This window comes from Beta vulgaris, chromosome 2 (assembly GCF_026745355.1).
Source record: "Beta vulgaris subsp. vulgaris cultivar EL10 chromosome 2, EL10.2, whole genome shotgun sequence".
Lineage (NCBI taxonomy): Eukaryota > Viridiplantae > Streptophyta > Magnoliopsida > Caryophyllales > Amaranthaceae > Beta > Beta vulgaris.
The window spans coordinates 29925781-29951316 of record NC_079203.1 but is presented as its reverse complement, the minus strand read 5'-3'; the positions used below and the strand labels follow the sequence as shown (position 1 = coordinate 29951316).

Below are 25536 nucleotides of genomic sequence, written 5' to 3'. Positions count from 1 at the left end.
GACAAGTAGGTCCATTGAATTAGTAAGATCTAAAAAAATAAATGAACACTTTAAAGGCTATAGACTATTTACTTGCTTGAACTTCCTGGATGCTAGATACATCTAGTTATATCATCCCAGCTCAGAAAGTGTTTGTTTATTTTGTTGTTTATCATAGGTGGTATATGATGTGCTCTTACGTGATGTTTCTTTTGACTCAAACCTTTGTGTTTCTTTTCCTTCTCGTCTTATGGTCAGATATAAGCCTAGTGAAGACTCGTTGCTGCAGATTGACAGATTTTGTGTACACATAATAGCCGAATGTGATATTGGTTTGAGCCGGAAATTATTGCCATGGTCACACTCGTTAAATCAGCAGTCTAGTGCGGCAAAGGCTCCGGTCAATGGTGCACCTTTGCCTGTCTCTAGCTTTGCTTCTGCCTCACTTATCAAGTCACTAAATTACGTTCGCTCCTTGGTGGCACAACATATTCCAAGACGTTCATTTCAACCAGCAGCTTTTGCTGGAGCCCCTTCAGCGCCAAGGCAGATTCTTCCTTCATTGTCTTCTTTATTGAGTAGATCTTTCAATTCTCAGTTGAGTCCTGCAAATAATGGAGATTCATCAGTAAGGGTAGACACTACTTTATCTGTGCCTAGCCAAAGAAAGAATGAAAGTTTTGATGGGATTAAAGATCTAGAATATATTACTGCTGATGTTCTAAAATGGCGTTGGAGAAGTGATCAAGACTCTGCTGCTACTTTAATTGACGGGTAATTTAATTATTGTGTATTCTTCCTTCAGCTGGCATTGTATTACAGGTCTGTGATTAAGTCAGGGTTTGTTATAAGGTTTCCATGTATTGCAAACCTAATCTTTTAATTGTTTTTGGTGGCAGTGATCAATATTCAAACACCCAAGACTTGACGAGATCTAATTTGCTTGACGTGGGTGCAGCTGCCCTACTTGTTGCTGACTTGGATGCCAAAAAGGGCCAACCATGGAGGCACTTTGGTACTGCTGACATGCCTTATCTTGATCAACTGCTGCAGCCATCCTCGATGTCATCAGTCACTAACAGTGCCTCTGCTCGTCAGCACTTGAGAATCATAACAGCATCCAAAAGGACCAAATCTGGGTCTCAGCAGATATGGCAAGTTCTTTTATTATGCTTATCATTTCCTGATCTCGATTAAATGTTTAATATATTACCTTTTCTGTCTGTACTTCTTATACAGAAGTAGAGGCATTCGTTATTTGCTTTTGTAAACACTTCGTTATTTGCTTTTGTAAACACTTCTTGCACATGTACGCTACTAAATCTAATGTAGTGGCCATTTGAGAGAACAGGGTACAGCTCCCTTTGTCAATTGGACAGGAGGGAAGATGATGTGGTATGTTCCCGTCTTCTTACTCAGAAAGAGTATAGCTGACCCTTTGATGAGCTTATTGTTGTTCTCAGATATTATGACTGCTATGTGAAGGTTAGGCTGACTATGTTCCGCTAGTGATTTTTGCTGAAAATATAATTAGGATTTAGATGGATGGTAGTGGCATAGTTGATATTCTTAGTTCCTTTAGTAGGGACTGATTTTCTTTGTCGGTGGGGATGCACCAAGGGACGTCTTTCAGGATTTTGGCTGGAAAAAAATGGGGTGGACGTCTTAGTTTTAAAAAGCGCGCCTAGACTCAAGGCGAGTCCAGGCGCTCAGAAAAACGCATCTGAAAAGTCAGGCGAAGCGACCTACAGAAAGCGCTTCAAGGCGTGTACCTAAGGCCGCCTCCAGAGAGGTGCTAGGCACAAGACCTTGGACGCTTTATGTAGAAACGTGAGAGAAATAGGGGAAATCTGAGAAAAAACATAAAGTTGACCAGAAAAATTCACGAATTAAGTCTTGATAGAACATTAATACTCTTATTCGACACAAACCCCTCTGGTAATTTCATGTTTTGCTATAATTTCAGTTCAAACTAGAAACCCTAATTTCAGAAAACCCTAATTTGCAATTCATCAAAATTGGGCTTCACCTACCTCATGTATTATGACAGAGATTGCCGAAATGTCTATACAGATGGACGGCGACGGCATTCACACCTCCCCGGTTGTCGCCGTGTTATTTATCATCAGATCTGCCGAGTACACTTGCTTCTCTCTCTTTCTTCGATGTTCTGTTTTCTTTAACCTCTCTCTTGCTGTCTCCTTCTCTAGGGGCTAGGGGCTAGGGGCTAGGGGCAGGTGAGGAACAAAAATCCTTTGTTAATACTTTTTACTTGCCCTCTGCCAATCTTTTTATCTCTCCTACTATTTTTCAGTTCTTTTTCCTTATATACAGTTGCATTTTTTAAAATCCTCATGTCTTGATGCTTATACTTGATTTTGGGGTTTTCTTTTATTTGAAACTTTATAACATAAAAATATTTTCTTAAAAAAATGTAAGGGTGCACCTCGCCTACAGGATGTGTGCGCCTTCGCCTTCCGCCTTGCCCCTCGCTTCGACTTGCACTTTGCGCCTCATTGCGCCTTTCAAAACTATGGTGGACAGCTCTTCCCCCCTCTCTCTCCCCTTTACTTAGGCAATGGAATAAAATTTCATTTGTAACTAAGTTGTTTCCTTTGTTAAGCCGACCCAAGGAATTTCAAAGGTCCAAAGACCCATCAAAGAACTGAAATTAAAGAATACTTGAAGAGAGTGCTCAGGACGACATTGTTTTGCCAACTGTGATGGCTGGTCTCTTGAAAGTCATTTGTTTTTTTTGGATGGTGAGAAAGAATAATAGTAGTTGTGAGAGCGAACGAGCCCGCTATCATCACCTGAAATATACTTCATCGATGTTCTTTTTCTATATTATTTGTTAACAGGAAGTCCCACAAATTATCCCACATGGAATAAGAAGAGGGAGGATGACAAACATATTCCAGTAGGCTGCTCGACGGCTTGGCCTATTGTCCGTTGGTTTTAGGGTGAAACCGCAACTCCGACTCCTTTTATGTGAGTTTTAGGCTCCTTGGAGACAAAATAATACTCTCTCCGTCCCATAATATAGTGCTCACGTTCCTATTTTCGTGTCCCAAAATGTTGTGCCTATTTTTTTTTATCAATTTGTTTGGACTAAATTATCCTTAATCTCTACACAAACTTTCCAAAATTGCTCTACTTTTCTGTGAATACATGTGATCCCATTTATTGGTTTACACCATTCCAAGCAACATTTATTGCCTTTTGATTTTGTTTAAAGGAAAAAGAAAATGAAGAACTAGTTTCAATACAAAAGTATCAAAAAAGCACGTCATTAAATACATTTTTCAGAAATTCTACTAGTCATTTCATGTTCCTTAGTTTCCGCGAAAAATGAGAAGTGAGCACTATATTATGTGACGGAGGGAGTAATTTACATTGGAGACATAATCTCTATTTCTTAGATATTCTTGTAGGCTGTAGCTACCATCTCATATGAAAGGGTCTTTTTTTCTTTTCTTTTTGGGGAGAGGCAAAGGTAGCTCTTTTTCTTAGGAGAGGAGTGAGGTAGCACATAGCAGGGAACAACTGAAGTGTCTAAAGGTCTAATGGTTTAATGATGAATTATAATGCTTGATAGCGTGTAACGAGGTTTGATGCTGGGTAATGCAGATTGTTTCTATGAAAAAGTGACAATTTTGTCATTTGCAACTTAGATATGGTACCCAACCTTATAAGAGGATGCATGAGGTAGCCTAATGGCCTGTATTGAGAAGTGAGATTTGTTAATCAAGATTGTATCTATGGAAAATTAAAGGTTTTGTTGCGTAACAACCTAGATTTGGTTTCATAATCTTACGAGAGGATGATAGAGTTACTATCTAACACCCTTTTGTTAGAAATGGTGACTGGCGGTGTTATGATTTATCAATAGTGGGGTGGAATATGTGTGTGTGTGTGCGTGTCCGTTGGGGGGGGGGTGCGGGGGCGCGCGTGCGTGTATGTGCGCGTGGGGTGCGTGTGTGGTTTTTATTTGTTTCTCTTGCATTGTTGTTGGGACTGGCCTTATGGGGGAGTGTAGCCTGACTTTTGTGCTTCTTATGGATAACTGCATTGGGTTTTACTAGTTGAAGGAGGCTTGTTTGTGGTATATCTGGGTGACTGGCTATTGTAATTTTTTTATGAATGGTATGATGTAATGTGGGAAACTTCCAAATCCGCATGGTTTTTGTATTTATCGTATCCAAACAACAAATGCAGAACTTGGAATAAGTATGCTGTTAAAGTAATTCTGGCTGTTTATTTCAAACATCATTTATTTCGTGATGAAGGTGTTTGAGGTATTGTTCTTTGTAACTTGTTCCGAAATTCTGACACTTCTTTCCTCTTTTTGTTTTTGAAAATTTGTTAGGGAGGATTGTTCAGTAAGCACATTCCGGCCGCGGGCACGACCATTATTTCAATATCGTCATTACAGGTAGGACATATTAAAGTGCTTCAATGTTTGATTTTACTGCAATTGTAACCTATATCTTCATCATTGACTGATTGGTGTTACCAGACATCTCTCGCTTTTCTCGTGGTTTACATGACAATAGATTAATTACATATTGGGTCCTTCAGTTGCTTCTGTTTCCCTTGGATATATCCCACATAATAATTTCCCACTCGTCTGTCGAACCACGCACAGATGTGGCAGTATCCTATATGGTTCTGCAAAGCATCGTTTTGTCTTTGTTCTGTGTTGTCTAATGGAGGAAGTCTCTCAATGTTATAACTTATAACCTATGTGATGCTGTTTCTCATTTGTTGTGTTGCTTACTGTTTTCGGGGTATCATATTGTCTCGTCATGCTTATCTGATAATATGAATGGATGCATGTGGCCGTATTGTTTTGTGTTTTTTTGTTAAATTCGAGAGGATGATGATACTGATGGACTATTTGATTTGTACTGATCCTGCTGTATTAAGTCTTCCCTGTTTCGGGAACAGTTTCAGGAAAATGAAGGTGGGTAAAAATATCCAAATGAAAGTGTTAGTATACCAGAAAAGAACGCGAAAGTATATTATTAGTATACAAGAATGAAATAATTGTTCCAGAAGATTTTTACCATAAAGTCTTCCTGTTGTACTCTACTCTAACATCAATTACGTGGAAATCACCTGTCTTGTAATATATTCTAGGAATGGAACACTGTGAATGGACTATGTTTTTACTTCTGTAACCTTCTAAATGGAGTGCAAGTTTGTGTTACTGCGACACCTTCATTTACCCCAGGTGTCGCTTGTCGATTCGTGTCATGTCGGTCCTTCATTTCAAGTCAAAATCTTGACATTTTTCTACAAAGTGGACAAGTACGATACCTGGACACCCGGATTTAAGTAGGCTCTTTATCTGAGGCTGAGTAGCATAGGTGCGAGGTCTGTTTGGTCTTTTGGGTGTTTGTTATGCCTTGTTACCTGCTGACAATCTAGGCCATGCTTCAATGCTTTCTATTGGATCTTCTGATGGTAATTACCGAGAGTAAAAAAGGGTATAATCTATCTAATAGGTAAAACTAGAAAGGTTTTATGAATATCAGCCTCATGCTTTCTTTTTGTGTTTTTTTTTTTTTTGTTTTTTTTTTTTTTGAGTTTTCACATACAGTTCCTGATCTTGCATGATTCAGTGAACAGCAGCCTTTGAAATTGAATCCTACTGAGGTGGGCGAGGTCATATCAGCTGTTTGCTCGGAGACATCCATGCCAAATGCAAATCTAATGACAATTTCGACCGGATTGAGTAACCATCGTACAAAGCCGTCCATTGATGTTGCTGTCAGTGTCCTTATCAAACTTGTTATTGACATGTACGCCCTATTGCACTTCCTATGTTGCTCTTTTTAAGTCTCTCTTTTGTGTAGCCTATTATAAAGTACATTGAATCTCAAACTTATTTTTTTTTTTGTCTTTGCTTTAGCGTCTTTCTAATACTTATTAGTAATCCTATTTTATTTGATCACATATCATATGATTATGGTTGGATATCTGTTAGATTGGTAAACAGATGCAATTATATTTACTTTGCCTCTTTCATTGTTCTTTTGCAACATAAAAGTTTGATGAATAAAAAAATATGTGAGATTCTGTTATAATCTGTTTGTTTAGTCTACAAAAGGGTTTCCCCTTTTAAATAATATCTATGGTTTCATGATTTCGGTTTTTTGGGTAATAGGTAGTATATCCGCTGCTCATTTAGTTGCATTTTTTTGTCAAGTTAATTAAACGTTTAATGTTTATCAAGGTTTTCTTAGATCTCTTGCTTGGGAATTTAGCATTTCCATAAACAACCTATTAATTCTTTTAGGTATCTTAGATTTGTTTTCTGCTCGTGTCATATATATTGTTGGACAATTAAAATTTCTTTCTGCAGGTATATATTGGATTCTGAATCTGCTGCTCCTCTTACTCTCTCTATGCTTGAGGTACCCAATTGACTACTTTATCTTAATCTTTGTATTTCCTTACTTTGGTATCTGTGCTTCTTATCCTCCAGGAAATTGTTTCCAGGATATGGTGTGTTCTCCCAAATTATCTTCCAGGACTCGTTCTTTTGACTTGATATTAAATCTTGCTGTTCATGCTCATCTACTGGATCCTGTTGTTCCCGATGGTGTATCCACCATTGATGAAGATTATTCTCAAGAGTTATCCTTGGACAGTGAAGCCCAAATGGGGATTCAAAGTAAGATAACAGATTCTCAAAAGAACACAGGAGACTCCTCAGCAATTGATAATTTTGAATCCTGGATTTTGAACATTCTTTACGAGATTCTTTTGCTTCTTGTTCAGGTATGTTATCTGCTGACCATAATAGCTTATCTTGATTTCTTATTACAGCAGAATTAATCAGTATTGCTTGGTCAAGTTTGAACAAAAATAAGAAGTATGTGCTACTCTTTTTTGTTTCCCTTGAAAATATTTACAAGCTGCTGTATCACAAAGGAATCCCTTGGCTTCATGATGAATTATGGGAAGTTAAAGGTCAAATGAATGTATGTTGGAAGGTGAAGTGATTTAGGTCAAGTGTTGCATCATAGCTTCTTTGGCATTACCCTTTTATTATTCATGCCTTCAAGGGACACTCTTTTGGTGCTATCTAATACTCTTTATACTTCCAGCGTTTCTTTTTTAAATGCAACACTTTGACTTCTGTACTATTCATATGCTAACTTCAACCATATTCTTTTACTAATTTACAAATACAAATGTTATCATGCAAGATGTTGAATTTGTCTAAATGTGTATCTCCTAAATATCAACTTCGAGCAATTTTAGTAGCAAATAAAAGATTTAATGGTCAAAGTTGTGAGTTGGAGAAGGATCAAAACTGAAAAGAATTGGACGAAGTATCTTTCTAGTCAATCTGGTGTTTTACTAGTAGATATTTAAAGATATTAATGGTCAAAGTTGTGCTTTGGAGTCTTTAAGAAATATTGCAACTAAAACAAAAAGGAGGAAGTATCTTTTTGCTACCTCGTGTTCTTGGCCTCCTAGCATCATAGACTTTGTATTGTGATTCTCCTTTCCATGTCTCTTGAGCATTTTGCGTTCTTGCTTTTTATGCAAACGGCAGCTCAAAACCACAGTCAACCTTTCGAGGTTCTTGCTTTTTTTGGCAAAAGACTACTATATATACAAAACCCTTCTTGAAGAATTCGCCTTTCCTAAGAGTGCAATAGCACTTCTCCCCTAACACTCCCTATACGATGTAATTTGTGTTCTAGAGAAACTTGTCATATTATTGCTAGTAAGGTATGTATGTATGTATGTAAAGAGAGAGAAAAGGGAGGGGGGAGAATGTGAGAGAGTAGGTTTGTTAATCACGTACCCTATGAGTTTTGTTTGTTTAACTACTCAATTGAATTTCTGGTTTACATTCTTCTGAGCTTATGTCCATCTTATGTGCTTGAATTCACAGATAGAAGAGAAACAAGAATCTGTCTGGGCATCCGCTTTAAGTTGTTTGCTTTATTTTGTCTGTGATGGAGGCAGAATACGAAGGAGCCGACTGAAGGGCCTTGATATAAGGGTGAGTGGTTTGGTTCTGTTTTTAGAAACTCCTTGATATAAGGGTGAGTGGTTTGGTTCTGTTTTTAGAAACTTCTTGATATAAGGGTGAGTGTTTGGTTCTGTTTTAAGAAACTATGCTCTTGCTTCAAATCTATAAAGCTACATGCACTTTGACAATCTATTAGCTGAAAGAAATAATTTGACGGCAGCTTTCCTCCTTCCTCCACCCTTTTTTCAGAAGCCTGCTAATTTGTTTCGGTTTGTTTGTTAATTGTGGTTATCTGTTTCTTCAAGTAAATAATTGTATCTTATGCGTTCAATCATGGATCCCATTGTTAATCTATGTGCCAAGTATTACTCTCCTGATACTATGATTTTCTTTAAATTGATCATTCTAGTTTAAGTTGCAATTCTTCGTACTTGCTAGTATGTATCTTTTTAAAACGAGACCTCAAACCGTTCGAGCTTGAAGATTTCTAACTTCTACTCTGTTTAAGGGTGTGATTGGTTGGGATGCAATGGAACAAACTGTATGACAAGTTCATACTAAATTATTTTTGGAATAATAATCTTCAATCTATATTATTGAGGTCATTTCTTATGCTGTTAACAAGAATTCTGTTATACTCTGTGATTCCATAATCTTGATTAACACTTTTCTTGGGTTCAATATTTGAAACATTTGTTAAATGATGTGGTTGTTTTTAATAATATCAGTTAGATCATTAGTATACATGTAAAAAAATTGTAAGCTGAGTCTTGCAAACAACTTTAGAAGGTTCAGAAGGGGCCAAGGGGGAATGTATTGTTAATCAAAATCTTTTTCTAGCTTTCTGTGCATTTTATATTGTGTGTTCTTGTCAGGCAAACCGTAAGTTTGAAATTTGGGTACTCTCCGATAAAGTGGTAACATTAAAAAAAATGAAAAATATAGATTCACACATTTATTGCTTTATCTACTTCATGAAGTACTCACCTTATATAATTTTTGTACACGACTTGAAGCCAAAAAGTAATCATGTCAAATTGAGGGTATGCATGAGAAAGATATTCAACTTCGTGAATAGAGGAAATAATTTTTTATGGATATAGAACAACTTACTCATTCCGTTTTGAATTTTGAAATAAGAACTTATTTCATACTAAATTTACAAATTTGTGATATATTTAAATGGATTTTTGTCATTTCAAACCAAAATTACATCCTTAGTTCTAGGTCTCGCTGTGCAAATTTCAGTCTAATTCTATAATGTAGTTCATTAATTATCTACCTTAATCATAGGAACTCAAAGAAAATGGATTGATGGATTATCCTCTTCTCGATGTTTAATCTATTGACTGGTATTTCTTCCTTTACTGCACAGTATAAGGATTGAGGAAGTCCCATTGGTCAGAACTGTAACTATAAGTCCTAATATAATTTTCTTGTTCTATATACCTTTTCAGGTTATTAAGGCATTGATAGAAGTGAGTAGAATAAGCTCATGGGCTGAAGTTGTCCATTCAAAGCTCATATCAATATTAGCAAGCATGTTCTATGATCTTCCTGATGAACAGGACATAACTACTCCAAGTATCCCCAAGTTTCTTCCAAAACAAGTTGATATGATTGGAGGGATTGATTTTATCTTCATTGAGGTATGCTGTCATTCATACAGGACCTTAACAGTAAAGATTCCATTGGTGCTTATCTAAGTCCCTCAAAACCCCTGTTCCTTCCAACAAGGCTGGACCTAAGCAGGTGAATGGGTGGTTGTATGGTTGCTTGAAATTCCATTATTGGTTCCGATATTCTGCCACAAGTTTGACCTCTTTTTTCTGATGGCTATTCACTTGGACCCAATAAAAAAACTTGTTGATTCTCGCAAAGTTTAAACGTGGCCATGGGATAATTCAACTTTTCCGATCAGGATTTGAGGATCTTCATGTAAAATGTGACATCTTTACTTTTTTTTTTCAAGTACCTGTTGCCCTTCTAAGTTTATCTTGTCACTCTCTTACTGCAGTATTCACTTGCTAGAACAAGGGAGGAAAAGAGAAACCTGTACTCTCTGCTTTTTGACTATGTTTTGCATCACATTAATGTAACAAATATTGCTACTGGAGTTCCTGAATATGCAACTGATGAGATTCAACCCCTTGCTACACTGCTGTCTCTTGCCAACGCCCCCGAGGCCTTCCATATCTCTGTTAAGCTAGGGGTGGATAGCATTGGTGAGATTTTGAGAAGATCAGTGTCTTCTGCATTGTTCAGATACTCAGACAGTGAACAACTGAACACTGTAATTCTCTTGCTCTTGCTTCCCTCTTTTTTCGTCTCATATATGATTTTGTATTTAGAGGTGTTGATATGAATGAAAGTTGTGTTTTTCATATTTTGTAAGTTTAAATTGGGAATATGTCAAGTAAATTGGGTAAGCCACACCTAGCTGCATGTGCCTTAAGTCATTTGCTGTATTAGCTTCCTTTATTCTTTTGGGGGGGGGGGGGAGTTTGAGACTTTTGCTAGTCTATGAATAAACGCCTCCAGTGATCAATGAACAATTTGGAAACAAGGGTTTCAAACCCTTGTTACTAAGTCCAAAGCTATACAAGGGCAGCTGTAATTTTTAATGTATTCTGAGTTTGTTACTGGTTTGTCAAAATTGTCGTTGCTCATGTAGGCTGTTATTTTTAGTTATATGTTAAGCAGCTTTAAGTTTTGGGATGCTCTCGTCTAATATCTTCTGGGACTGCCTTTAATTATTCAGATCCTCAAGAAGGTTATGAGTGAGTTCGATTCGATTATAAGTTCCTTTACTCATCTACAGAAAGAATTCTCTGATATGAGACAGCTTACAAAATCATGCAAATTTCTGAAAAGCATCGAGGATGGGGTTATAGGGAGGAATATTAGCAAGAAAGCTAAACTTTCATGGGCCACTTTGCACTCTCTTCTCCATTCTGATAGAATAGCTTGCCGCCAGAATGGATACATTTGGTTGGGTGATCTGCTTATATCTGAAATTAGTGATGAGAGGGATGGAGATTTGTATGCAAACATCAGCAGCTTGCAGCAGCAAATCACTTTAGTTGACCTGAAAGATTCTTCTGCTCTTTCTGATATTCCACTGTCTATTTGGCTTATGTGTGGCTTACTGAAGTCAAAGGACAGTACAATCAGAGCAGGCTTCCTGTTTGTTTCAGAAGTACTTCTCATGCGATGCAAGTGTCTGTTGGATGAGTATGGGCTTGAGGATTCAGCCGGAAGCAGTGGAGACCGTAATCAGGATCGCTGTCTTGAAAAGGCTAATTCAGTGATAGACATCATGAGTAGTTGCTTGTCACTGGTGGCTCAGATAAATGAGACAGATCACTTCAACATTTTGAAGGTAAAGTGCTGCAAAACCTGTTCCCACTTTTAAACCCTATCCTGGCTTCAATTATATATGAGTGATAAAAATAGTGAATAATGTACGCTTATCTGGTTGTTGGTTCGTGGTGGTCATGATTAACACTGATATGGTAGGCTTCTGGCTGTAAGCATTGTGTTCTCTCCATCCCATAAATTTGGTGATGGTTTATTGTTTTCCGTCCTAAAATATGGTCAAAATTGCATATGGATCATACTCAAGTATATATTAATTGTACATATGCTAGATAAAGCAGTAAATACATGTTTCTGTTTTTCTTTTTGGGTGCTTTCGGAGTATCACAGTTTCGTGCTACAGTGGGAGCAATTGTAATCAGGGGTTGGGAAGTTTTTTGTCACCAGTCTGGTAGTCAGTGTATCCTTTTAATGGCTTTCTTGTGTCCTAAGTTATGAGATTTCTATATGTAGTAGATTGGGGAGTAAATTTCAGGCCTATTAAGAGGGAGGATTTGTGTTGATAAAGGTGGGCACCCGCATGCCCCAATTATTTGTGGTTTGTGATGTTTAATATGAGAGCCTAATTGTGACATGAATTATGGCAAGTTTACGAGACTTCATATCAAACTGTCTAAAGGAACTGAGGAAGTAGACCAAGTGGAAAGGTTACAGTTTCCACATCAAAGTAGTGGTGTTCTTATACTCAAGTGTGCATGTGCTTGATTGCTGCTTCCAGTGAAATTTATGTCCTGTTAGTGAATACAAAAGATTGGAATGACCAAAAGGGATGGGTTTTTATAGCGTGGTAGTAGAAGTTACATCAATTAGGCTGGAGAAGCAGGGTTGTGCTTTATGTCCGCCATTCGAATATGGACTCTTTCTCTCTCATGTATGCACTGAAGCATCTCTGTTTACATTCTCTCTGCCTGATTCAAAGTGGAGGAGTAATAGGCTATGAAACTGTCTTACCCAATGTATTTCAGCTAAATGTATTTATGATTGTTCTCTGTGTTCGAGGTTATAGTCCTGTTAATTGATGTTGGGATTTTGTCCTTTCATTATATTTTTAAGTAACGAAGAACTATTATAAAAGATGCCAAGTAGATGTTGCTCATGCACAGGAAGCTAAAGCAAGAAAGATAGTGAGCTGAGGCTAACATGTAATATCCTATAATTAATGAAGATATCGAAGTATCACGTTGAGTCAAGAGCATACCTCTAATGAAAGTAATCTTTAGTCCTGAATCCTTGACAATAAGGATCTTTAGATCCACTGGGCTTCTCCTATTACACTACTGAATGCCTTGGGCGTGCTAGACAATGTGCTTTTTGCCAAGGTCGATCTTTTGCTTAGGTGAAGATTAAAATTCCATGTTTTTCTGGAAGACTCCAGGTAGTTTGTCCCACTATAATTTGCATATAAAGGTCTATCAAAAGTGTTCTACATTTGTTGCTGAAGGAGTTGTATTTCATGCTCAAGCAACAAAGTATTATTGCTAAGCCAATGGAGCTGAGAGACATAACTTCACTTAATTAAAGACAATACCTCAAGTTTCTATCTTGCTTGCTCAAAGTACGTATCTTCAGCAAAGAGCAAGTGCAAGACTATGATGTAACCACTTTCTATTCAGAAACTTGAACAGGTTTACTTCAATTAGTATATCCATCTACTTAGAGCACCCATCTCAAAAGAAAAAAGTTGGACAGAAAGTACTTTGTTTTACTTGTCGCTTAACTGGAATCTCACATCATATATTGAGTGATTGCTGCAATGACTTATTGTAGACTCGCAGTTCTGCAAATTGGCTGCCAATAGTTTTGTATGCTGTGCCTGTGCCTCGTAAGCAGACAATATCTTAGGTCCAAGGACTGTTTTAAATTTGTGAGATAGAATCCAGTTTTCGATTGTCTCTTAAGCAGCCATAATAACAATAATATATTAGCTCAGTTATGTGTAGTTGTGCACTTAGTTGTGTAGCATAAGCTAAGGCTTGGACTCGATTGGGTCAATAATGTCGAAATTACTACTTCTGCGTGAGCATATGACTTTTGCTAAATCAGTATGATCAATTGCAATCTCTGCAGATGTGTGACATTCTATTCTCCCAGCTGTGTCTTAAAGTCCCTCCAGCATCCGCAGATAAAGGCCATCTTGGTAGAGCTTCTAGCACCATTGATATAAACAATAAGGTCAATCCAGGCGAATGTGTCCCCCTGCATGATTCTATTCAACAAAGAGGACATGAGGATGTTGATAACTTCTATAGCTCATTAGTCTGTGAGACATCGTCAATGGCTGCTTTGCTCCTTCAAGGAAGTGTTGTTGTTCCACTGCAGTTGGTTGCGCGTGTTCCAGCTGTTCTATTTTATTGGCCACTCATTCAGCTTGCTGGTGCAGCCACAGATAACATTGCTCTGGGAGTTTCTGTCGGCAGCAAGGGAAGAGGAAACCTCCCAGGTGCAACGTCAGATATCCGTGCTGCTCTTCTCTTACTTCTGATTGCAAAATGCACAGCAGATTCTGATGCTTTTCAGGAAGTTGACGGGGAAGATTTTTTCAGGTAATTGTCTTGTATGTCTTTAGGATGGTTAAGTTGTCCATGAGTAGGTTAAGGAAATTGTTGCTTTCTTTTTTGCAGACAACTGTTGGATGATACGGATTCAAGGGTGGCTTACTACTCTTCTGCATTCCTTTTGAAGGCAAGAAATTTTGTTTATTGGTCTGCTTTTAGCTGTTTGTTTCTATCTAATATAAATATCTATGATGAATATTGACAAATAGTTCTACATGAAATTCAGAGGATGATGACAGCAGATTTCGACAATTACCAACGTAGACTTCAGCAACTTGTTTTCAGGGCTCAGCAGGTATTGTCTAAATGTCTGTTCTATCTATGTGAATGCTCTTGGAAGTTTTCGTTTCGTTTGCCTTTCCAGTATGCTACCATTCATCATACTTTCAAAAATACTAAAGTTGGGCTGACCCACCTTCCTTCCTTTCAAGGAGAAGGAAAATTAGTTTTGGGTCTTCTTCTGTTTTAGGCTACCTGTATTAACTACATATCTTTGTATGATGCAGAGCAACAATGAAAAACTGTTGGAGAACCCATATCTTCAGATGCGTGGCATACTTCAGCTGTCAAATGATTTTGGAAGTGGGTTGTGAGGAAATCCAAGATTTTGAAACTTCACTCCCTCCAAATGCTCCTGCTCTCCTTTCCTTTAGCTGGATGATGCAGATAAGGTGGCTGAGATTTGGGATTCCTCTGGCTGGTGTCCACAGTTGTTCAGTTCTGTAGGAGACATATCATGTCTTGGTTTTGCACATTAGCTGTTTAGAACATTATAGGCTACTTGGGCTGCACATCTCAGGTGAATTATCTGAGAAGATTTACTCCAGTAGCTAAGGTACCGGAGTTCAACATTGGGATGAAGCTCAGGATGCAAGGCGTAGTTATGACTTGAAATTACGAGCAGAATCGCTTTTCTGAGTAGCTCACATCAATTTAAGTTCCTATCCGCTATGGGTGCTTCACTCACAGAAGACTCTGTCTCCACAGGTATTCCTGTTTCCTTCTTAATTAACTATCTGGGTGATCGTTTGCATCTTTACATGCTGTAATAAATCCACAGCCTAAAGTCCACTTCACAAAAGATCATGTATGTTAGTGCACCCGAAATGGCTACTTCAATCAAATAAATCTGGAATCAAGGGTTCCTGGTGCAGACATTACTTTGGATGGGAGACGTCCTATATGAGCCAAAAGTCAGTCCCGAATATTGAACCCCTTGAACGATCCCTAAGATGCGTTAATCTGATGGATGACTGATATTGCTATCCATTAGTTGCATAAGGGTGTGCTCTCTTTGAACTTATCTTGATTTATCTGAACTTATAAGCCCTGAACTTCACTTATCAGAACTAATCTGAATTTATTGTACTTATGAATTGGACTTGATAGACCCTTATTGGCCCCAAAGAACTTATTGGCGTAAACTTAATTTATATGAACTTATTGAACCTTGGACTTAATATATCTGAAAACTGAAATTATAAGTGAAAATAAGATGAGGAGACCGATCCAAAGTGGACTCTAATCTGGTTTCAAAATCCAGGTTTGGCTTTGTATGGCACAGAATAATGCAATAGTTTTATGGCTTCAGAGGCTTTATTGTAATATATCAAACTTCCATTTATACGCTCTGTTTCCAAGAAAATATTACTCACAGTTCCAGCTTAAAATTTGCTGACGCTATCGTTTTGGTATTATGGCTTTAGCATTGTTGTTGTCGTAGCTTGAGATCTAATAAAGAACTAGGAATTTTTGCTAATATCTTATAGATTAGCATATACATATTCAAAATAGACACTATCAAGTTAATTGACGATGAGAAACACATGTTGTTCCAGCCACTTTTCCACATTTTGAAGGCAAGGTCCAAAGAAAAAGCAGTAGTGAGGTCGTGATGTGAAGGGCATTTGCTTTAAGACTAAATTATTTAAAACTGTAGATTTTAGGCTACGTATTGTTTGGACATTCAATGCCCTTGCGCCGTACTTTTTTAGATGTTTTTCCTTGTTTCCTGGTTATTTTTGCTTGGTTGGAACTTTTAGGTATGTGAACTCTTATTGGATGTATTCCTCTAACGACATCTCTTTTCCTCACCTCCATGAAGAAAAGTGTCAAGTATATTCACTGTTTTAGGAAAGTACTCTCTCTGTTTTCTTTTATCTTTCTCACTTTGAATCTTGACACTATTCATGTTTAGAAAGAATCTTCTCAAATGTTTTCAAGTTATAAGAAAAAACATAGTCATGTGGGGTCTTGTTTGATTCGTCTCAATTAGTACTTTATTAATATTCAATCGTTATAATTTTTACTAATATATAATGAAAGATATTTAAGTTTTAAAACGTGCATGGGAAGACGCGCACAGGAAAGTGAGAATGATAAAAAAAAGAAATAGAGGGAGTAACATTTTTCTCATAAAATCTGAAATAGACAGCCACTTCTACGGAATAGAGCTTGTAGGAAATGACGAATTAGGACAGTAGTTGTCTGCCCAGTTCTCTTTATTTATCTGATAATGATCTTTGACCTGCAGGATTAGTGAAACTATAACTTGTGATTGGTCATTCATGCATTAGTGTTGCATTTATGTCTCGTCCTTGAAGGTTGTCAAGCCCAAAGATCAATCACACAATTTAACTTATCTACCTGTTTCTTTTCATAAGTTGTCTGAGCCAAGTGCTTCTATCCCGTAGATTTTATTTGCTGATGACTAATTGCATTAGTGTTGCAAAGCTTGCTTGGTTATTAGACTTGGTAAGTTTACAGCCTTGATAGTAATCTGTCTCTGGTTTCCAGATCTGGATTTGATGCTTGGTTTGCTCGTGGAGAGTGATTGCACCTGGGTTTACCTTCTCATGTCCCAATCGTATGTCTGAAAGAAGCGGATCTTGGAAAAAGAGACTTGGAACTTTTGTTTTCCATATATCCTTACGGTGGTTTTTATTAGCCTGTGAACTCTCCTGGTTGCCGATATTAATGAAAGTTTAGTGGGGACTTTGTGACAGCTTGTAACAATGACTTCTTATAGCATAACGATCAGCCTTGCAGCTAGAGAATAGAGATGGATGGGAAAGGTGCACACCTCCACTTTTAAGGGGCTGCTACCACCAGAAAAGAAGTTGTCGATTTGATTAGCCTGACATCTAATATTTTTTTATACCCATGTATTTATTCATTAGACTTCCTCTGTAAATGTGTAGTTTTGTTTTACTACTACTCATATTTAGTTTTTGTAATAGGCTATTCAATTATTTACATATTCTTTATCATTTGTATGTTATCCAAATTTTTGACTGCTATTGGGAATATTGGCAAGTATGTTGTAATTTTTGACATGTAACTGTATAGTGAAATTATCAAGGCGAAGCTTGCATTAAACTCATGAAAGAAGCCGCCTTTCTGATTTATGTTGATCCAAACAGAAGTATATTCAGTAACTTCATGCATATAGAAATATATTTTAATGATGCAAAACACACCTTCAGAACTTCACCAAAACATAATTCAAAGCTGCGGAAAATGGTAACGTAAATATTTTGGATAACATGTAGCCTGTTAGCCCCCCATGGCTTAGTAGGAAAACAAAGGTACCGCGCAAGTGTAATCACTACAGATCTAAACTTATAACACGCTTTCCCTTTCTTAAATCAAGCCTGATGTACTTATTTACACAATTTTAATTCATGGTTGCTAAATACAACCTTACTTTACTAATACAACTTTACAAAATATCTAAAATATCCTTAGCCTTAAAACCCATTTCACCCATTTCTCTCTAATTGCTCCTCTCTTCACTCCCCCCTCTCTCTCCTTCCTTCTTCCTCCTTCGTTCTCGTGAAGATGTTTCTGATTCAATATATATTGATGATCTATGTATGAAGCAATACTATTCGTTTTTTGGGGTTTTTTTAAGGCTACGTTAGTAAAGTGAGGTTGCGTTTAGCAACCCCCTTTTAATTTATACACATGAATCTAGCAAGTAGCAAATCTTAAGGCTGGCAAAAGCTAACACGACACGATAACACGACCTGAAAAAATCGGGTTAGGGTTGAGATTTTCGACACGAAAGTTAAATTGGTCAACATGAACACAACCTGAAAGTAAAATGGGTTAGGTTAAAGTTCAATTTTCTAACACGAAACTAACCTGAATTGACCTAAAAATATAAAAGCCCAAAAATAAATTCATTTAGTCCGAAAAATTACCAGAATTTTAATTAAGCCCAATAGCATTTAGCAAACTTTGAGCCCAACTCTAAAATTCATTTAGGTTAGGCTGGAAGTGGGACGCTACACTCGCCGCTTTCTAGTTTCTTCCGTTTCATTTCTCAACTTTCAACTCTCACGCACTCTCTCTTAGTCTCTTCGTTCTTCTCTCAAAAAATCAGAAAAAATAAAAAATAAAACAGATCAGGTTAGGTTTCAACTAATTGACTCAAATAATAAACGGATCAGGTTAGGGTTGGGGGTAGCTGATCCGTTTAGATATGACCCGAACACGAACACGACACGACCTGATCTGTTTGCCAGTCCTACCAAGTCTAAGTATATTCGAGGTTACTTATTTGCTCACTTTGATTTAGCAAATAAGTTGAATGAGAGTTTTAGATGGGCAAAAAATAGCAGTGGATGTTCGTAGCTTACCCAGGTATTATTTATGTCCAACCATTATGTTTATGTGCTTAGTATTCGTTTTGATACTGATTATAAATGGTGGTAATGATATTTTTATTATAATAAAAGAATTATTATGTTAATATTTACGATGATGTTACTTTATTTCAAAATGATTTATTTTCTTCCTTAAGTTTCATTATCATCCATTACCAGTTGATGATGTGACATTGAGTGTTAATGAAAATTTATCGAGAAAAAGCACGTATTATGAGATATAGTTTCAAAATCATGGATATAAACATGATATTTGCTTACAATATTACACTAAAATTCATTATTATTACCACGATTTATTACCAACTACAAACAGTTGACGATGTTTTGGAAAAAGGAACTATAGGTTAGTCTTATGAATCATGTTCTGTTAGTAGCTTTATTCTAGATCATCAAGATCAAAAAATGTCGTATACGTCTTATACTTCATAATTTTATTTCTTTTTTGACCAATATATAAGGTAATTCAATGTTTCTAATGAGATAATTAAGTCATTTTCTTCTTGTGTTTGGCAGACATCAACGACAGGACACAATATGTATCGAGCAAGTGTTAGATATACGTTAGGTTCTGTTTTTTTCGATAATTGAGTGTTGAATAAATGTTACAAGCTACAACAATGATAAATTTCATAACTATACATATCCAAAATAATAGTATCTACCACAGGGGTGAAGCTACAAGAGGGTTAGCAGGGGTCCGATCCCCACGGGCCACAATTTTAGGTCTTTGCAGACCACATTTTCGAGTCCTTGTGCGTCACGTTTTCGGTCCATATATTTTTATAGTGACCCTGTAAGTTTTTTAGATGTATTTTATTAAAGTGAAAGTATTGGGTCAGACCGTCTGACGTATTGTTTACTGTCAGACGGGCTGAGCCCAATACATCTTCTCTCTGCTTCACTTTTTAGGTCACATTCTTCTTCTTCTTCTCTGGATTTTCATATAATCCTTCAAATCTGCCATAATCAATCTTCAAGGATTTGTTCAATCATTCCGTCGGTAAGGGGAACCGGAAAGCTTTACTTTTGGTGGACCGGAGTTTGTAAAATTATATTACATTCCTAGCAAAATTGGAGAACAAACAGAAGCAAACTTTGTAACCTCGAGATACAAACAGTTCAATTCCTCAAAAACATAATTGCAATGAAACTGGAATATCTAGGGTCCATTAATTGTTTAACTTGAAGTTGAAGTGAGCTGCAATAATTTCATAATCTAACAAAGAAGAAAAAAATCAGCTAAGAGGAATGAAGAAGAAGGAGAAAGTGAGAGAAAGCAGAGGTTAGTATTTTGTTTTTCAGTTGGACTTTGTTTTGTTTCAGTTGGACTTTGTTTTGTTTCAGTTGGACTTTGTTTTGTTTCAGTTGGACTTTGTTTTCTTTCAGTTGGACTTTGTGTTTTTATTTCAGTTGGACTTTGTTTTGTTTCAGTTGGACTTTGTTTTTTTTTTCAGTTGGACTACCTGAAAAAAAATGAAGACTACCTGAAAAAGAATGAAGACTACCTGAAAAAAAATGAAGACTACCTGAAAAAGAATAAAGACCACCTGAAACCCAAAGTAAGTCTAACTGAAGTACAAAAACCAACTGAAAAAAAAAAGAAGACTAACTGAAAACAAAATGAAGACTACCTGAAAAAAAATGAAGACTACCTGAAAAAAAAATTAAGGCTACCTGAAAAAAAATTAAGACTAACTGAAAAAAAAATTGGAACCACCTGAAAGTCGTCCGACCAAAGATTATGGTCGGACGAGTCCGACACAATACGTCCTCTTTATTAAATTGGTTATTATATCATATAAATACTCTTATTTGAATAGTAAAGTGGAAATTGGGAATGATATAAATTTGTTAAAATTATTTTTGACTTCATTAACTTTTGATTACTGGCTTCGCTCCTAATCTACCTAAATTTTTTTTTAAAAATACCCAATAGTACCCTTCTCTTACCCTTCTCTATTGCCGAGGGTTCAACTAACCTACGACTTACATTAATCTAGCAGAGCACTTCTTTTACCATATGTATTTTAAAAAATTAAACAGTAGTGAATCTATTGTAAGAACGCTTTATATTGAAATTATAGTAAATCACCTTATTTTGTTCCTTAAAAGAATTACTCTATAAGTTAATTAGGTCATTTTTAAATAATAAATCACCTCATATCTTCACTTATACTATAAGTGACTATTATTACCTTAACACAATAAGTTACTCTCATCTCATTAAAAATAATGATGAAACAATTATAAGATTTTGTAATTAGATAATATTTTCTCTATTTTTGACTTTTGCCCTATTCACCTACCGAAAAAATATAGTCATGTGTAATCTTTTTAGATTCGTCTCTATATATATATTCAAAATATCTATTTTTTATAATTTCTACATGTATGTGTGCTCTAAGCCTCGAAGGAGTGTTAAATATTTTAGAACAGAGAAAGTATAAATGTATAAATTGTATAATGTATTACATTCTAGTCAATAGTCAATTAGTCATGAGGGAGATGTGGTGGCTCCGTGAAATAACACCCGAAATTCCAGGACATTGCCCAAGGTCCAAATTTTTATCTCAATAATATGTTGGAACATTTACTTCTGGACTTATAAATCTTATACTCAGCCTTTAACCTAGTGTGTCAGGCTAGTGACCTAACACTCTAGCAAAAATTGGTCTTCGAATTTATTATCTTTCCTAAGTCAATTAATCAACGGTCAAAGTTGTTAATATTTGACCATAAAATGCTTACTTTTACTATCCAATAAGACACCAAAAGAAGAAAAAAAAAAACATACTTTATACTTCTGTATCACATACTTCCTCCGTTTCTTAATAAGTGCAACATAGAGAAAGTGGGGGAATACCAAGGAATGTAGAAAGAGAAAGTTGGGACCACAATAAAGTAGAGTAATTCAAGTGATGAAACAAAAAAGTTGTGGTCCCCTCTTGCTTTTTGGTGGCATATTTGTAATAATATTGAATTTTTTTACCATTTTGAGCTTGATTGCACTTATTGTGACTATTCCAAATAAGGGAAATGTTGCACTTATTTAGAAACGGAGGTAGTAATTTCTACCTCCTAACATAGTGAAGAGAGAGAGAGAGAGAGAGAGAACAGAACAGAGAAGAGATCATGTGCACAGTGGAGAAGCGAGGCAATCTGTACATCCTAACCCTAACAGGCAACAATGAACACCGTCTAAACCCAACCTTAATCACCTCAATCCGTTCATCTCTCTCCCAAATCAAATCTCAAGCCCTCAAATCCAAAACCCCATCCGCCCTAATTACAACCGCACACGGCAATTTCTTCTCCAACGGCTACGATCTTTCATGGGTGAACTCAACTCCAAATCCTACAATTTCGAAACAAATCGTCGATTCTCAATTACAAACCCTAATTTCCGACCTAATCTCATTCCCAATGCCGACAATCGCCGCCATTAACGGGCACGCTTCAGCAGCAGGGTTGATCCTAGCAATGGCGCACGATTATTTGGTGATGAGGAGAGAGAGAGGGTATTTGTACATGAGTGAGGTGGATATAGGGATGGTGATTCAACCATGGTTTTTTGCAATATTAAGGAGCAAGATTGGGGGGTGGGAAGGAAGGAGGAAGGTGGTTTTAATGGCGGAGAAAGTTACAGCGGAGACGGCGAAGAGAGAGATTGGGGTTGTATATGAGGTTTATGATGGTGTTGAGGGGACGGTTGATGGGGCTGTCAAATTAGGGGAGAAATTGATGAAGAGGGGGTGGGATGGTGTGGTTTATGGTGAAAATAGAAAGGGTTTGTTAAGTGAGGTTTTGGATTTGATTAGTAAAAATGATGATGATGATGATGATGCAAAATGTCATGGGATTAGGCCTCGTCTCTAGGCTAACCTTGATTCTTACGCCCAAGGTACTCTTTGGAGTATATAGAGGCTGGAGTGAGCTGTGTACCAATACACATCTCAATGTACTACTAAGGAATAAATTATAACTTGTGCTTATTGTATGGTAGTATGATTTCTAATGTGCTCTTGTGAAAATAGAGAGGCTAGTGTTTACTTGTGTCTTGTATGATAGAGAATTTGTAGGGATTCTTAAGTTTTTATAATGCTCATCTTTTGAGGAAATGATGCTTGATGTAAATAATACTAGATTAAGCTCGTGTGATATACAATTATGTGTTTATATTGAATATAATAAACTCAAAGGTCTAAAGTGTCATTTAAGATAGTCTCAAAATACGTGTTGAAAAATTTAATGTATTAGTACTCATTTCGATCGGCTTTTTCAAATTTGTGTCTCTCAAGGATATTCGGTAGCTTTTTAAAAAGTTGTTACAAAGGTCAAAAATGTCGTTTAAGATCGTCTCGAAACACGTATCAAGAAATTGATGTATTGTTAGTTTGTTACTCATTTTGACTAGCTTTTTGAAATTTATGCCCAGAAAATTCGGTGTTCGTTTTTTAAAAAAAAAAAGTCGTTTTGAAGGTCAAAAGTGACTTTAAGATCGTTTTGAAACACGCTCTTGAAATTACCGCTTTTACTAATGGTGATACGTCGCATCAGTTTTCCCAAAAACGTCATAAAGAAGGTAAAAGAAACACAATATACACACGCTCGAAATCTGTGACTAAGAAAGTGTAAGATGCAAGACCCACAAACATAATGGAAGATTAAATTGATTTTTCTAATAAAAAAATTGAATAACAAATACAAAATTTTACTCCCTCCGTCCCAAAATATAGTTCTCGTTTTCATTTTGGTGTCCCAAAGTATAGTTCTCATTTTCATATTTAGTTCCATATTTTTCCATAATTTGTCTAGAAAAATCGTGTCCCATTATTTATTTGCTTATTGAATTTTGTTTTTTCCTTTTTTTATTCAACCAAAATGTTATAATGCTCTTTCACGGGAAAATTTTCGGTCAGTCGTTTCTCTCTCTTAAATGGAGAGCCCTTAAAACTCAAAAAAATCCTCTGCATCACTTACCTAACTTAGTAACAAAAACTTCCTAAAAACTGCCCAAAACTATTCTGCCTTTTCTCTGTTAGACCGTTTTAGAATGCCTTCGATCCTTACTCTAGGATTCTTCTAAATGACTCCAGATTCTAACTTCAATACCTACGCCTTCCAAGGCCCCTCAAAAAGGATGGGACCGAAAATTCCTTCTGAATTTGGCGACATAAGTCCACATGATGTGGTTTTTCCTATGGTGGTCTATGGCCAATTTAAAGACTATAGAAGATTCTACAAACCACAAAGCCAAGAATGGGTGGACTCATGCTGGATCTCAAATGAAGAAATCAAAGTGGAAAAAATAGGTAAAACTTTCTTATTTTTCTGCACTCACATTCATGATAGAGACAATCTTCTATTGAAAAGTGTAGCAAATTTTCAAGGACCCCTTTTAGTGTTGAGAGGATGGTTCCTAGGAGCATCCCTTCGTAGTCTAAATTTCTCAAATATCCCTCTTTGGGTAAGGCTAGAAGGTTTACCTCTCGCTATTTACAAATCCCATGTTGCAACTAGAGCACTAACCAAACTTGGTCGAATTATAAAAATTTGACAAGGATTCCCTCTCAGAATTACCAAAAGATCATATTCTCGCGAAAGTTTACGTGCAACTTGATAAACCTCTACTTCTAGGGGTTTACTATGAATATAGTCCGGGCTTTCATGTCTGGGTCGCTTTCAAATATGAAGGGATTTTTATCTTCTGTAAGAATTGTGGAATGGTAGGGCACAAAGCGATCAATTGCAGAACATCTCTGGATGCAGCTCAGAGATCATTCGAAAACGCATGGCGGAAGTTTGTCGGGACCTAAACAATCTAATGGTGGAAAATCTCATTACTCCTTGTTACTCAAACAAAATTATTGGCTCAAGGAATTTTGAGATTCTTAGAACCTCAAGATTCGACCTAACCATCTACCCCTCAGATGACATCCCCTTCTCGGAATTCAACTCAGATTCTTCCTCACTGCATTCCTTAGACTCACCAAATATATCACCCCAACTCAAACCCAGCCCATGCATGAAAAAGAGAAAGTTTTTAGAAGGTTCTTCTACCTCTTCTGATGATAATTCACCAACTACGAAACCTATCTGGAAAAGAAGAAAGTTCCCACAACGACCCATTATCATTGGTATCCAAAGAGAGAAAAGAGAATGTTCCTAGAAAACGTCAGCTGAAAATAATAATAACCAAACTAAGACGGGACACAAAGCGAGAAGGGTTACATATGGAGTATAAGCCAAGTACCAACAAAATTTTTAAGCATGGACGAAAATGAGAATGGAGCTCGGAATCACCATGCAAAGCTCGTCTGTCGCAAATTCGAAACTGTCTACAGTGACAAGTAAGTCCAACTACTATTCATAATGTCAAAGTTAACTGTTCCAGTCTTTGTTCAACTTGCATTTACTCCTCAGATAGCAATTTTGTGAGGCTCAAGAAACCTAGACTAGGGAGTAGTTTTGCCTTAAATGGGAAAAACCGTTAGTCTTTTGCTACCCAAATCACGCACCTGATAATCCCTCTTCTTATTCTTCATTCCTCAGTAAAGATTCCCCAGTTCATTTAATTCCAATCCCCATGAAATCCCTTGAACTCCCAGTTAGCGAGAATGGGAAGTACACTTTCTGTAGAAGCCAAAGGAAAGAAGAATTGGCAGCTCTACAGTTCACTCGGAGGAAACAGTTATGGAGTCGTCTGACTATGGTAGCCAAACTATGAAAAGATGCAAAATGCAGAGGAAATGCAAAGGGAAAATGATCCTCAAGTATGGACTTGGTGAGGATGATCTAAGCCAAGTTAACTATGATTTCAACTCAGCAACTGAGGGTATGGTGGCAGGCCCAGACCAGCCACCCAACCAGATATGAAAGCTGGAGCTTGGAACTGTAGGGGACTTAAATCAGCCAAATCCCCTACAGTTTCCTTCCTCAAATGGTTGGTTGG

General features: G+C 36.8%; 2 protein-coding genes across 3 annotated transcripts in view; both read left to right on the top strand.

The window, feature by feature from the left end:
- Window positions 1-17316, top strand: part of LOC104887029 (hypothetical protein) — a 29367-nt gene extending 12051 nt beyond the window's left edge. Inside the window, exons 4-18 of one of the 2 annotated variants that reach the window (XM_010671611.4) lie at window positions 238-753; window positions 879-1133; window positions 4349-4414; window positions 5607-5786; window positions 6350-6401; window positions 6487-6768; window positions 7898-8008; window positions 9436-9627; window positions 9996-10271; window positions 10740-11360; window positions 13424-13899; window positions 13978-14038; window positions 14138-14206; window positions 14418-14898; window positions 16708-17316. In XM_010671611.4, the coding sequence (XP_010669913.1) occupies window positions 238-753; window positions 879-1133; window positions 4349-4414; window positions 5607-5786; window positions 6350-6401; window positions 6487-6768; window positions 7898-8008; window positions 9436-9627; window positions 9996-10271; window positions 10740-11360; window positions 13424-13899; window positions 13978-14038; window positions 14138-14206; window positions 14418-14504 (3244 nt within the window). In that variant the 3' untranslated portion in view covers window positions 14505-14898; window positions 16708-17316. Of the gene's footprint in view, window positions 1-237; window positions 754-878; window positions 1138-4348; window positions 4415-5606; window positions 5787-6349; window positions 6402-6486; window positions 6769-7897; window positions 8009-9435; window positions 9628-9995; window positions 10272-10739; window positions 11361-13423; window positions 13900-13977; window positions 14039-14137; window positions 14207-14417; window positions 14899-16707 lie in introns of both variants that reach the window. The other variant, XM_057392572.1, reaches the window with a different exon arrangement.
- A 4339-nt stretch (window positions 17317-21655) lies between these two features.
- Window positions 21656-22796, top strand: LOC104887028 (hypothetical protein). Its single transcript, XM_010671610.4, has one exon. It carries the CDS (start codon window positions 21717-21719, stop codon window positions 22458-22460), a length of 744 nt encoding a protein of 247 aa, XP_010669912.1. The 5' UTR covers window positions 21656-21716; the 3' UTR covers window positions 22461-22796.
- Window positions 22797-25536: the final 2740 nt, after the last annotated feature.